This window comes from Leguminivora glycinivorella, chromosome 6 (genome assembly GCF_023078275.1).
Source record: "Leguminivora glycinivorella isolate SPB_JAAS2020 chromosome 6, LegGlyc_1.1, whole genome shotgun sequence".
Classification (NCBI taxonomy): Eukaryota; Metazoa; Arthropoda; class Insecta; order Lepidoptera; family Tortricidae; genus Leguminivora; species Leguminivora glycinivorella.
In genome coordinates this window covers 20,848,161-20,863,553 of record NC_062976.1, presented here as the reverse complement: position 1 = coordinate 20,863,553, position 15,393 = coordinate 20,848,161, and the positions used below count along the sequence as shown (strand labels likewise).

General features: G+C 36.3%; 1 protein-coding gene across 1 annotated transcript; it reads left to right on the top strand.

The window, feature by feature from the left end:
* Positions 1 to 13,913: 13,913 nt before the first annotated feature.
* Positions 13,914 to 14,495, top strand: LOC125227054 (histone-lysine N-methyltransferase SETMAR-like). The gene has a single exon (XM_048131245.1). The coding sequence runs from the start codon at positions 13,914 to 13,916 to the stop codon at positions 14,493 to 14,495; it is 582 nt and encodes a 193-aa protein (XP_047987202.1).
* The last annotated feature ends 898 nt before the right edge of the window (positions 14,496 to 15,393 follow it).

Below are 15,393 nucleotides of genomic sequence, written 5' to 3'. Positions count from 1 at the left end.
TTCTAGTGCTGTGAAAAAACCAAAATGAATAAAAAGTCGGTCAGTTCGCCACCAGGCGACCAGACGAGCGGGCAAGTGAGCAGTGAGGAGGCAACACCGGATTGTTCCCGGAGTTGTCGTTCGACGAGTTGAGGAACAAGTTCGATACTAGCGCCACGGTGGGGCGGCGAGACATTACTACGAACCCTGCGTCGCATAACAGCGCGATGAGGCAGGTCGTGAGCGGGAAGCTTTTCAAGAAATGTAAGAGCGCGACGTTTCAGATAGATGGCGCTACGTATACTATCGGTGAGTTGGATGTGAAAATATTGTCTAGATACTTACCTTTTTATTATTCTAGTATTTTTTCTTATAACTTGAAACACTGGAAAATGGATATTTCTAAAATATTTCGAAGTTAAGTACCTAAAATAATTGATTAAAAAATATAATATTTAGTCAAATTTCCAATACAATAAACTTGGAAAAATAGATGAGAATTAGGAACGAAATTATATATACCTACCTAATTTAAATGTTATACCTGTCACAACACTAATTTGAAGCTCCCTCCGATATTTCGTTTCCGGTTCATTTGAACCTAAACTCAAATTACCCTATTGCACAGTACAACATAAAGTCAAAAACACATATTCTCATATAAACATAAATTCAAAATAGCCTAACACTGAAATACCCGTCCCAAAACACCCTAAAAGTCTAAATTCAAAACGAACTTATCTCTATTATATACTATTATCACGATCGCCTACTGTCATAAAAGTAGAAGGCCCAAACAAGCTATTCCCGTAATACACGATTCATGTTCTACACGATTTTCAAAATACAATAGTTTCAAAACATGCTAGTCCCAAAATACCCTAAAATATCCTAATGTTGAAAACTATCTAGACTCGACTTTATTGTAAATATAACAAGGTTGTGTCAACCTCACCTACTGACTGTAAGTACTAAGTGTTCTAGAATTAGGAGTCAGCTTTAAAAATGTAGGGTGTTTTGATACTAGCGTGTTTTAAAACTGTTTTATTTTAGAGAATGGTGTATTTTAGAATTAGTCTATTATGGGATTAGTTTGATCTGAGTTTTAACTCTTATGACATTTAGGTGATGTGGGAGTAGTACATAATCAAGATAAGTTCGTTTTGTTTTAGGGTGTTTTGGGACTAAGGTGTTTTGGTGTTAGTTTATATTGAATTTAGGTGTTTACAAGTATGCAGGTTGTAACATTAATGCTGGTGATCCATTTAAGAGCATAACCGGTATCGAATAGCGGTTACGAATACCACTTCCTTTTTTAAAATAAACACCATGAAAATTAAAGGTACTATAGAAGGTAATGTATAAGCCGTAGGATTTATCTTCGGCAATTATGTTACATAGTGTATGTATTTTTGACCTTATGTTGTACTGTGCAATAGGGTAATTTGAGTTTAGGTTCAAGTGAACCGGAAACGATATTTCGACATGTTCAATTACTTGCATCATGATCACGGGTAACCAGGTGGGGGTAACGGGTACCCTTGATCAATAGCTCAACAAAAATCAAAAAGGTAATGACGGTCTATATATCCCGGTCAATACACATCTAATGAAAATAACCGTGAGTCATTCAAAATTCTTACATGAACTTTATTACTACTAAATTGTTTTATCAAAATGTGATCATTAAAACTTGATTAATTTAAAATATTTAATGTACCTAATCAGGTCTTTTGCTTTTTACCGTACTTAAAATGAATGCCTATCGTAATTACTAATTAAATTTTAATTACAAATTTCAATGAGATTCAAAGAAAATCAAGGAATACTTAATAAATATGAACGTATTAAAGAAAATAATATTACAGTTACTAATAAAATCGCCTATTAATTACGAAGTTTATAATTAGAGCCCAAAATATTTCAAGTAGCGGAGGAGCCATAACTTTCGAACAAAATTAATTAACTTGCGAATATTCTGTATCGAAGAAAAAATATATCAAACTTTGAATGAAAAATAAACGATTGAATTTTTTGTCGTGCGGAAGAAAAGTCTTAAATATCTTATAAGTTTTAAATTTAATTTTATTGGAGTTTTTTGATTCTATGAGACTACGGACCCATTTACACGGTGCATAAATTTACAGAAGTTTTTTAATACCTAATATTGGTTTGCTGAATTGTATGTAACCTCAGCGGTCCACAGGTTCACAGCTACTATTAATGGTAGCCGAAATGACAATCGCCGAAGAGCGATAGAGATAGCAATGATAACGATATTATCAATTTATCATTAGCGTTTGTGCATTTTGCTCCTAACCCTGTGTATCATAATATCTGTTGGAAAAGACCTTTGTGCACTCAACCCCTCAACAACTGACATTATTAAAAAAGTGGTCTTAGAAAAACGATAGTTTACAAATTATTGCAGGCGGTCTGCGTATAATCATACCAGGGTTAATTGATAAAGACCCTTAGTAATTGAAAGCCACGAGTATTCTATTCAACCAGTCATAAGCCGGGAATCAACAAACGCTGACCTAATTCTGAAACTAAACAATCGGAGTATTATACCAAACTGGCCGAGGACCCTTTCATTCAATATTTGTAACCAAGGAGTTGGTTATGACTTTGAATTTAATCTTGTCATCAAATAACACGATGTAAGTCATTGAGTATTTATCAGTTTTTAATTAGCAAACAAAGCAACATTTATGAAATATTTTTTTTATTTGTTTTATATTATGTCGAATTTAACTTTGTTTAGAAAAATCCGCCGTTGAATTGCGATAAGTTATAACAAACTCGATGAACTTTGTAATATATTAAGTTAAAAATTGGTCTATATGTCGCAGGGAAATGGCCAAAACAGAGATTTGATCAAATCTTTAAGGGATATGATCAAATGACGCAGGATGTCAAAATAGCGAATCCATTTTATCATTTCTCTAGAAAATTTCAGTCATTTGACTAAATTCCTGACTCTGTTTAGTAAAATCACAAAATTGGCCAACAGACACGCCACGTTTTGTCATTTTACAAGAATTGTTTAGGGATTTGATAAAATCCCTGAACCACGATAGTAAGTTGACGAAACGAGCTTATAAAGTCAACTAGTTTTATCATTTCGCTAAACAAGTTCAGTGAAAAGTCATAATGCTTTAATAAATAAGACAATAATTAAAAATGAAACATTTTCAGCTTTATTTCTTCACTTATTCTATTTTTTTTCGTATTTATAAAAAAATAATTCTTTAAACGGATTCAATTACTTAAAATGTCTTCATGGATCCGATAGCAGGGTAAAATGAGTGCTGTAAAGAAATCGCCCACTAATTTTACCAATGCAGTCAGTCAATGCGGGGCAGCTTGTGGTGAGCTGTTGGGGAACAGCGACCTCACGTACCCACCTGCTACTGGGGAGTTCTGTTAGATTTAGATTCCATTAACTCTCAAATAGTCCGTACACCCTGGCGGGTGCTGCCTCTGCGTTCGTCCCATGACACGGACAGGGGCAGCATCTGCTCGTTGTACACCTTACATTTCATTAAAGTGCCAAAAGGGCCTCTACATGTTGGCTTCAGTTCCGCGCACGCCTCCTAAAGGTCCGGAATACCCTATGGTTTCCATGATGGGATAGACATACAAATAATTATGTTTCAGTTTACAACCACCTAGTATTTGATTAAAATAGTTGGTTTTAAAAAGAAGTTTAATACCTATTTTGACATTTTATTTTACCATTTCACTAATCTAGTTAGAGATTTAATCAAATCAAGTGACAAAGTCAATCAAGTTGCAAGAATTTAATAAATCCAATTTGATTTATTAAATTCTTGCAATTTAATAAATCAAATTGGATATAATATTAGATTCTTGCCTTCGTCAATTAACGAAACCAGTTCAGAGATTTGATCAAATTACCAGTTGAGACTTTATCATTTCCCTGAATTTGTTTAGGGAAATGTTAAAACTAGTCGACTTTTTGAGTACATTTCGGCAACTTACTGTCGTGGTTCAGGGATTTTATGAAATCCCTAAACAAATCTAGTGAAATGACAAAACGTGGCGTGTCTATTGGCCGATTTTGTGATTTCACTAAACAGAGTCAGGGATCAAATGACTGAAATTTTCTAGAGAAATGATGAAATGGATTCGTCATTTTGACATCCTGCGTGATTTGATCATATCCCTTAGAGATTTGATCAAATCTCTGTTTTGGCCATTTCCCTGCGACATATATAAGATATGGATTGGATTTGCTACAAGCAGAACATGGCATGTAATAGCTGCCTGTTAATGTTGAATAAAAAGCTTTTTTCAAGTCATGGTTACAATTGTTCGCACTCTGGAGATTAATATTAAGTAGATAAATAATTCAGACACAAAAAGCTACAAAGTTTCTCCACAAAGCTTGTTGCGAAAGTTCTGTGCATAATACGAGTATCATTGAAAAAACTCTTACCACTTGTCTGCGAAAATAATACTACGCTTATCTCAAATTCATATTCATACCGCCGAGTCTGGCGAAGCTGGCGATGTACTTAGTATAAGCTCTATCGTATAATTTTCTGGCATTGAGTGAGTCAATTCTTAGCCGTACCAATGTATAATGCGAGATCTTGTTCAGTCAAAAATGACACAACAAAACGATGGTCGAAAAATGTATATCAGTCATTCGTCGTGCGTCTCTCTCGTATAATCTACAAGCAAGTGCGAGCGGAATGCAAGATTTACGTATTTTATCAGTGTACGTTAGAATTATCCTTATGATTGAGCGAGCGCACACAGATCAAGCAATTTGAATAAAATAACCAATAATGCGATTTTTCCATTCACATGACTAATATTTAAAGTCACACACAGAGGTCGAACGCGATTAATTAACATTATTTTTACCTTTTTTCCCAACGTTTCGGCCAGGTTTCACTGGCCGTGGTCGCGGAAGACTGACGTCCCAGCAGAAACGTTGGGAAAAAAGGTAAAAATAATGTTAATTAATCGCGTTCGACCTGTGTGTGACTTTAAATATGTGTACAAAGCGCGAGAACTTAAAGTGTCACATGACTAATGTTCGTATTTAGAAAAATAGAAGACATAAATATTTTTTCCCCTCAGTAGCTCGGAAACACGTGTTTTGTCCTTTATAACAGCGGGTAAAAACGCATTTTATCCACTAGTGGGTAAAGTAATTTGACCTTGAATAAGGTCAAATTAACTGATTTAAAAATGATAAAAGTAGGTGAATCTAGTGATAAAGATGATTTATCACCTGTGGAACTACTGGAAGCAGTGAAAAACGCATTTTTTGTGTTGTAGTTTCCTCGCTATAATGAGGGGAAAAGTTTTGTGTTACACTCGGGTGCAAATGTATTTTACTTCTCGTGTGTTAAAAAACTCGCAAGTTCAGGATCCTTTCACTTGCTCGTTTTTCAATTCCACACTCGGCGTTAAAATACAACTTTGCCCCCTTGTATAACAAATAACTATTTTACCACAATTCTATTAGTAGAATTTAAAGGCCCAAGTACAGTCAACCAATAGGAACCCTAGGTCACTGTAGAACTATGTCATAGTGACGTTATAAATCAGACTGTAAGAAATCTCTTACTGCTTGTCATTTTGATATGGTTTTAGAGTGGCCTAGGGTTGGTTAGGGTTGGTTGACTGTACCTATTGGATATTTGGAGATACATTTTAACAAAACACACGAATCGGGCGGTCGAAATTAGAAGCCGGCCTCCCAGGTAAAGGAAAGAAAATAGAAATAAACGTTGGGAAATTCCACGTTCGCGAGTTTATCTAGTGTTACGATAAAACAAATTGCCTACACCTCGGCAGTTGAGACCGCTACAGTGGACTCACACTTCATATGTACAAGTAATTTTCTAATTGCGACAACACGTAAATACAGCCTTTTATAATTAAGGTACAGCGGGGCAATTTCGACTGGGGGACAAGTGCAACTGATCCAGTTTTTTCCATGTTTTACAATGTTTGCATTATTAAATAGAGTGTCCACCGGTTAAATATGGAGTGTTCAGTGGATACATGTGGAACTCAACTTAATAGTGTAGTAATGGAAAAAAATGGATCGGTTACATTTGCCCCCCAGTCGGGATTTGTCCCGCTGTACCTTAAATAAATAAATATTTAAGGATATTTTCAAACAAATTGGCTGAGTCCCATGGTAACATCAAGGTGGCTTGTGTTGTGGCGACTTAGTATACAAGAGAGATTTTAACTGTATGAAATTCCAAGGCCACTTAACAATGGTCTTAGAATTTCAATTATCATCGCATAGTCAAATAATTTATGTAGTTAGATTTGAGTTATGAACTTTCGGAGCCCTGTCACAATAACAATTATTCATAACTTTCGTGCTAATTGTCATTGTGATGAGGGTGATCTGTATTATTTGAAATTAAATCTATTTCAGCCAGTACCCTACTCTGTAATTCAAATTAAAAAAATAATTAATTTAAATCATCAAACACATCGCTACAAAAATATTCTGTTTGAAAATAATCACTTTTTGATGTGTTTTTATCTTTCAGGCAGCGACTATTTTGTTGTACTCTGCATTTTATAAGAATTAAAAAAAAATTATGTAGGTAATTAATTATACTCAGAATCACGAGGCTTTCTCTAACTCAAGGAATAGAAAAAAAAAATATACTACGTCGGTGGCAAATAAGCATACGGTCCGCCTGATGGAAAGCGGACACCGTTACCTATGTACGCCTGCAACTCAAGGAGTGTCACATGCGCGTTGCTAACCTATTAGAAACTTGTAAACTGGGGTTTGCTGTGTTAAATATGTGCAAAACATAATATAAAAAATTCCATTAGGTACCAAATAACATGTAGGCACTCATATTGTCTATAATTAGTTTTCCAGATGATATAAGAACATTAAGAACCTTTTAGATTCTCGAACCAATGGCTATGGCGTAGCTTTCTTACCAGCAGGCCTGCTGTTATTTTCTCCATTACACCCAGGTACAGACGAAATGTGTTACTGACACGCGAACTCTGTTGGCTTGCCGACGTTGATCCAATTAAATGAGGAAAGAATATAAAATGTGGAAAGCCACGGTATACTTACACTACCTGTTTAAGTTGACCTCTAGTGTGTACGCTATTCAAACTGTGATATGTGTCTACGTAATTTGGGTGGGTAATACGGTGTTATATCGATTTGCTGTTGTCGGGAAATGCACTGGTTACGATAATGGGAGCAGAAATGTCCACTGGCCGTGTATGGATGATTGATGGTTTGTTTACGAAAAAAATATGATATAATTTTTCGTTTAAGGTGTTTTGGGTGAGTTTGGTAATAGGAAAGTCACTATAAAACAATAATATTTAACTAGAAAAGGAGATCGCCTTATAACTGGGTCGAGTGGAAAACGAAGGATGCCTTTGCCCAGCAGTGGGACACAGTATCAGGTGCCGTAGCCGAATGGCATTTCTGCGACGCGAAACGAAAACGAAACGCCGCGAAAGGTTGTCTGGCTTTGTCGCGCCAATACGCAAGATCGATAGAGATAGATATCTACGAGCGTTTCGTTTCGTGAGCGTTTGCGCCATTCGGCTACTTATACCCAATACCCAGTCCCCGTAGCCGAATGGCATTTCTACGACTTAAAACGAAAACGAAACGCCGCGAAAGCACATCTCGGACACTAGCGACCAGATATATCAAAGAGGCGCGTTCCTAGCACACATTCTAAGCTCGTGTAGGTGAACGCGTAACATGCTTGTATGAGTGAGATGTGATAGGTCGACCGTTCGCGTTTTTGACAGGCGCTAACTGTGAGGTAACCGAGAGGGGGTGGGCGGCACTTTCAGCGGGAGCGCACTGAGAGAAATTTGCATTGTGAATTTAACAAGTTCGACTTGTTGCGGTTTATCCATTTGAATCAGCCAAACGTATGTTTAAAACAATATGTGTCAGGTTGTTTTTATAAAATCGACTTGTTGATTCTAATATACTGCCGATTCAAATGACAAGTAGCTTGTTGTATGAACCAAACAGCACGTAGGCGCTATTTTAACCAAAAAACTTGTTGAACGAACATGAAAACTGTTTGTTTTTTCTCTCAGTGCGGAAGTGGCCATACTGTACGATAGTACTCTTTATTATACTGTGGCGAAAGGTACGAGTAGCCTGTCTCTGTCTGAGACAGATATCTACGAGCATTTCGTTTCGTGAGCGTTTCGTGAGCGTTTCGTGAGCGTTTGTGCATTCGGCTACGCACGCAGGCTTGTAAATAATAAATAAATAAGGGGTGATTAGGTAATGTTATGAACACAATAACCGAAAAGTCCGATAAGTATGCTTGACTTATATTTCTACTTGATTGAATAGAAAAACATGAAATTAAAAATATTGTAAGCAAATAAGGTAAAGTAGTAGAAGATTGAATGGTTTTTCTTGCATGATAAGATGGAAAGCCGCCAGTAGTGCTTACACGGAACATATTTCATCTTACCCCTCACGAAAAAGCCTTGCATCTTCCCCGATCTCACCTTAATACTATTTAGTTCGTGTTATAAATAATAGTCACTATACTAGGTAATTGCGATTTTAAACACTTGGATTAAATATTTTGAACCTTAGTTTGGGGCAATTTGCCCTATATTCTAAACTCAATATGTGTTAAAACTGTCAAAATTAATAGTGACATGTAGCCGAGAATCAACAAAAGGTGTAACCATTTCAGCTACCGTACACTTATTTTGATGGTTCTGATATCTGAGGTACGTTGTGTTCACTTTATCTGTCTATACGGAGTTATATGTATCTTTGCTCTGACTATATCAAATGTACAATAACGTCGACATTTGACTAAAATCATTGCTTTAATTAGGTTAAGTGCATGTGCAAAATGGTTAATTATGCTGAGAGCAATCATTGACTTTATGATAATTGCGATTCATTTTATTTCAAATGCATTTTGCAACATCAGTCTACGGTACGTAAGTACAGCAATGTACAAATCGATGTAGCAATATCTAAAATTATGTACATTCTTTATTATTCTTTTCATAGTAGTAATGTACATATTACAGTAGGACGTACTACATAAAGTATAGTTGTTCAGAAAAGTGCATAAAAGTTAGTACGCTGTTCCTAAATGAATAGTATTTCTGAATGTACATCAAAGTATGTAGGTACAAGAAAAACGCAATTAACCCTTAAATGCATGATATTGCCATTTGGCAATAATGTATATATTTTTAAATAAACTAGACAAAATATAAGCTGGACTTTTTTATTTATTTTTCCTAGATGCTACATATAAGTAAGTAAATAAAAACATTATTTCCTATACCAAAAAAAAAAAAAAACATGCATTTAAATAATAATAAATATTATAGGACATTCTTACACAGATTGACTGAGGCTCACGGTAAGCTCAAGAAGGCTTGTCTTGTGGGTACTCAGACAACGATATATATAATATATAAATACTTATATATATAGAAATCATCCATGACTCAGGAACAAATATCTGTGCTCATCACACAAATAAATGCCCTTACCGGGATTTGAACCCGGGACCGCGGCGCAGCAGGCAGGATCACTACCGACTGCGCCAGACCGGTCGTCAAATATAATAAATATAATAAACATAATATGTATTTAAGAATCAAGAATTAAGATGAAATAGGGGAAAAGTGTGAAAAAACTGGATGATGGCGATTTTTAGTGTGTGATTTAGGCTGATTATTAATTACGTTATGTTTAAACATTTTATCATGGGGGTTTCACAAATAGTGGACCTTTCTAATAGTAGTAAAACTTTTCATATACATTTTACCAATAATGATATATTTATATAAATAACATTTAGCCTATTTAACTTCAAACACTGTTTTAGTATTAATATCGAAGTTAATTTTTTTTATTATTTTTCCTAGAGTCAGGAAAACATTGTCTATATTATATTGGTTTCTCGTTAAAAGAAAAAGTCGTGCATTTAAGGGTTAAACCAGCTGGGAAGGCCGACTACATATGATATTGTATTGCCATGTCGTAAATAAAATGTGTAGAGACTATAAACTTCTTCTTTGTAAAATTAAATAGGTACTATCAGCTGCAAAAGTGCATGGAGAAATTATGAATGAATTCATTGATAAATTTGCCATGCACTTTTACAGCTTTTGTACATAAAAAATGCGAAGGTGCGGCAATTCTGTCTTGTAGTGTAACGATCCTCAGTCGCGGCACGCGTTGCCTCAATTCTGCCGTCGCTATCGAAACGTATTTCACAGATCCATAGGCACAACACAAACCTACCACCCAATACTGTCGCTGCGGTCAACCGCAACTGCGCCATCGCTGCCGCAATTTAAACGCCACCTTACTTGGCAATCGTTGAATTTATAAATTTACATTTAGAAAGTAACGTAAAAATTTAAACCTAGCTTAAATCTAAAACAAGCCGATGAGATATTGTACTTAAGTAGGATTTTAGCGACATTTCCTTACAATATAGCAATACTAATGTCGCCAGCCCTTCGGCCATCAGTTACCCCAACGATTAACTGTTGCACGCTGAAACTCAATGGACCAAGAATTGCATGTAAAAATACGCAAAAAAGTATAACGGCGCAGATTTAGCTACCACGTCAACTATTTACTTGCGTATTCGCAAAATAGACTACACCGAAATTGCATGATTTACTACGTCCGGCTCAGATAGAGATATCTGCGTAGTGTGTGACAGGCTTAATAATAATCAAAGACATACCGGTGTACCCCTTACATTTCATTAAAGTGTCGAAAGGGCCTCTACGCGTTGGCTTCGGCCCCGCGCACGCCTCCCAAAGGTCCGGAATATCATTGTTCCGTGATGGGAAAGACACCAAAGATATATGTAACTCCGTATAGACGGATAGAGTCTAGGAAAAAAAACGTACCTCAAAGTCATAGAGAAAGAGGTACGGTGGCCTATATGGCGTTACACCTTTGCGGAACGCTCGGCTAGATGGCGCTAATATAAATATTTGACATTTTAACACATATCAAGCTAACAATATGGGCCAAAAGTTTTAAGCTTGTATCGAGAGATGGCAGTCTATGCACTGTGATTACACATTTTACTTTGACAGTAACCCTCTATAATACTCGATCCTCTTTGATAATAATAGAGGAACAATAAAATTTATATGCATAATAAAATTCGATACTAGTTGGATTGCATTTCAGGAATTAGTGAGATTATAGGCTTCATTTTCAATAGTATAATTAGGTCGCGCAATGAAATAAACATGGGTATATTGAAGTACAGTCCAGTTCATAAATATGTGAACATTTCTTCGCTTTAACTCTGCAATAAAGTGAAAAATATACACATATCTATGAAATCGACTGCACAAAAATATTTCATCGAATTCATCTAACATTCTCTAATAACTTGACAATACACCTTCAAATTTTGAACGCGGTCTATTGACAAACATTATAATATTTATTTACTTACATATATGATTCTAAGACCAAATTAAATTATTTCATAGGATATATATATAGGTTTTAGTAGACATACTACTATTATTTTTTTTATTTCAGTTTATACATAGGTATATGATATTTGGGGATGGCAGAAACATTTAGCACATTATTTTTTGTACATATTTTTAGTACGACGGAAATATTTTATTGTAAAACCAAACAATACTAGGGCCTACTCATTGTGTTTGTGGGTCTTCCTGTGAATAGGATTCCAGAGCTCCAGACTCCAGAGAGGGCGGAGTGTTAGGGTCTGCAACGCGCAAGTAACGCCTCGGATAATTAATAGATAATAATTATCTTTTTCTCCTCACTAGCTCGGAAACACGTGTTTTATTTTATCCTTTATTGCCAGCGGGTAAAAACGCATTTTATCAAGTAGTGGATAAAGTAATTTGACCTTGAATAAAGTCATATTTTCTGCTTTAAATTTGATAAAAGTGGGTGAATCTAGTTAGTGATGAAGAAAATTTACCACCTGTGGAACTACTGGAAGCAGTGATATACGCGTTTTTTGCGTTGTACTTTCCTCGCTATAGTGAGGGGAAAAGTTTTGTGTTACACACGGGTGCAAATGTATTTTACTTCTCGTGTGTTGAAAAACTCGCCAATTTCAACTATAGAATCCATTCACTTGCTCGTTTTTCAATTTCACACTTGGCGTTAAAATACAACTTTGCACTCTTGTATAACAAATAGCTATATTCTCATATTCTCACACACATGATTTCCAGCATATATGTAAGATGATCTGCTGCGCCGACCCCAAATAATGGGAAAAGGGCAAGGGAATGATGATGTATAATTAAACGTAATGAGCATAATTAAAAAAAATATCCATTGTTTTGTCTATGAAAAAAGTCTATCAAGTATGCTCAGAGGCCTCGACCATAAATTCTAAATCTTGAGCAAGATTGCACCTCAGAGAAATATGATATAATGTTTTCTCTGCTACTTTGAACAATGGTACACGAGATGGGCGGTATTCTACATTGTTTTATGACAGCTTTTGACATTGCAAGAGTTGTGACAAAACTGTGTCCGCTTTCACTTTGATTAAAGATTGAAGGAAACTTATCACCCTGATGTGTGATACGTATTAGCTTTGCTCGTGTTCAATTAGAAAACGGTTCAACCCTCATATTAGGGAAGGGGGGGGGGGGGACCAGAGAGACAAAAAGTCGCCTATGTCACTCTCCATCCGTTAAACTACCTCCACTTAAAAATCACGTCAATTCGTCTCTCCGTTTTTCCGTGAAATACGGATAAACAAACAGACACACACACTTTTCCAATTTTTTTACATAACTAGCTCAATCAAGTATTCACTCAATAATAAATCAATCATGAGCATTCAATCATAGACTACTAACTTTTACCCGCGGCTTCGGTCGCGTTAAATTCAAGATTTCGGAATGATCCATACAAACTTAAGTGGGTGGTTAAGTGGGGAGGGGGGTTTGAAAGAGACAAAAGTATCCATCAACTATCTCCACTTAAAAAATCACGTCAATTCGTCACTCCGTTTTGCCGTGAAAGACAGAGAAACAAACAGATACACACTTTCACATTTATAATATTAGTATGGATAAGTAGATCGATCAATCATTTTTACATTAACAATACGGGATCAAACTGTACCAAGTGTCTATTAGACGTAGAAACTTGCAATCGATACACTTTTTATATGTAGGTTCATTATTATTCAAATAATATCGCATATAAAAAAGATACCAATCCATCATGTGCCGAGACCTTATACGAGGGGTGATCCAAAAGTAATGATAACTGAATACTTTTTGCATCGGATTAAAATAAATAGGTATGCCGTTACTGTCCACAAAGACTCCTTAGTAAATAAAAAAAATAAAAATAAAAAATATGTATCTGTCAGAGAGTTGCATTTGTTTTTTCACGAGCAGTCGGAACAATATCGCAAAAATGGAGAAAACTGAGGTGAGAGCGGTTATTAAATACTTCTGTTTGAAAAAATGTGTACTAAAGATATATACGCTGAATTAGTGGGAACACTGGGGGAGTCCGCTCCGCCGTATTCTACAGTGGCACGCTGGTCAAAGGAGTTTAACTTGGGAAGAACATCCACTCAAGATGAACACCGCGAAGGCCGTCCATCTGTCGCCCTTACTGGAGAAAACGTAAAAAAAATTAATGATCTCGTTTTAACAGATAGAAGGATGACTATCAGGCATCTAGTTGAGCTCACAGGCATCTCGTATGGCAGCATTCAAAGAATCTTAACTGATGAATTATTACATATGAAAAAGTCTCCGCTCGTTGGGTGCCTAGAATGTTAACGGCTGAACAAAAGAAAATACGTTGTGAGATTTCGAAGTCTAATCTTGAAAAATTTCAAACTGATCCCGAAACATTTTTGCGTCGGTTTGTAACCATGGACGAGTCTTGGATCCATCATTTCGATCCTGAGACCAAACAGCAATCCATGACCTGGAAGCGAGCGTCGTCCCCTACACCGAAGAAATTCAAGGTAGCAAGCTCCGCTGGTAAGGTCATGGCTTCAGTGTTTTGGGATGCTGAGGGAGTCATAATGATCGAATACCTGGAAAAGGGAACCACTATTACGGGCTCCTACTACGCTGACCAAATACGCAGATTGAGAGAGGCAATCAAAGAAAAGCGGCGGGGTAAACTTCGAGCTGGCATCCTGTTTCACCAGGACAACGCACCGCCCCACAAGGCCGGTGTTGCGATGGCTGCCATCCGTGATTCAGGGTTCGAATTGCTGGAACACCCCCCATATTCGCCAGACCTAGCCCCCAGCGACTTTTATCTCTTTCCACGGCTGAAGGAAGATCTTAGAGGCAACAAATTTTTGAATGATGGCGAGGTAATGGCCGCTGTGGAGGCATTTTTGGAGGGTCAAGAAAAAGATTTTTTTTTTAAAGGAATTCGTAGTCTGGAGAAACGATGGTCCAAGTGTGTAGACTTGGAAGGAGATTACGTAGAAAAATAAATTATTTTATTAAACATTTTATGTGTCTTTCATACTGATTATCATTACTTTTGGATCACCCCTCGTACCTATTACATTCCTATTTAGGTAATACCAAAGACCTATATAACTTCGTAAAGACGGATAAAGTCTAAGAAAAAAACGTACCCCAAAACCATACAGAAAAAGGTACGGTGAGCTAGATGGCGATACACCTTTGGGGTACGCTCGGCTAGATGGAGCTAATATTAATATTTGACATTTTAAAACATATCAAGCTAAGAATATGGGCCAAATTGTCAAGACTGAGGTTCAAAAGTTTTAAGCCGGTGTCGAGAGATGGCAGCCTATGCACTGTGATTACACATTTTACTTTGACAGTCATTCTCTATAATGCTCGATCCTCTTTGGTAATACATATACGATACAGATACAGGTAAGTTTTCGTATATTGCTAATATTTTTGTTTCATATCTTCTTCAACCTAGCGTTTTCCCGGCCTAGCGCCAGGTCCGCTTTCCTGCTCAGTTTTCTCCACTTTGCCCGGTCTTCAGCATATTGTTATTTCATATCTTAAAAAAAAAGTTCAAACGGTTTTATGCCGATATACATACTAGTACCTACAGGGTGTAACAAAAATGGTGGTGATCCATTTAAGGGCGTATTCAGTATCGTATTCTCATCAGGAAAAAGTAGGATAAAAAATTTTTTTCGCAAAAAAATTTTTTATCTTTGTATGGAGATTCGACCGATTCGCGCGGCCCGGCTCATACAAAAGTGAAATTTTTTTTTTAGCGAAAAAAAAAAATTTTCTTCTACTTTTTCCTGATAAGAATACGATACTGAGTACGCCCTTAAACGGATCACCACCATTTTTGTTACACTCTGTATACAATAATAATACTTATACAATTGTGTT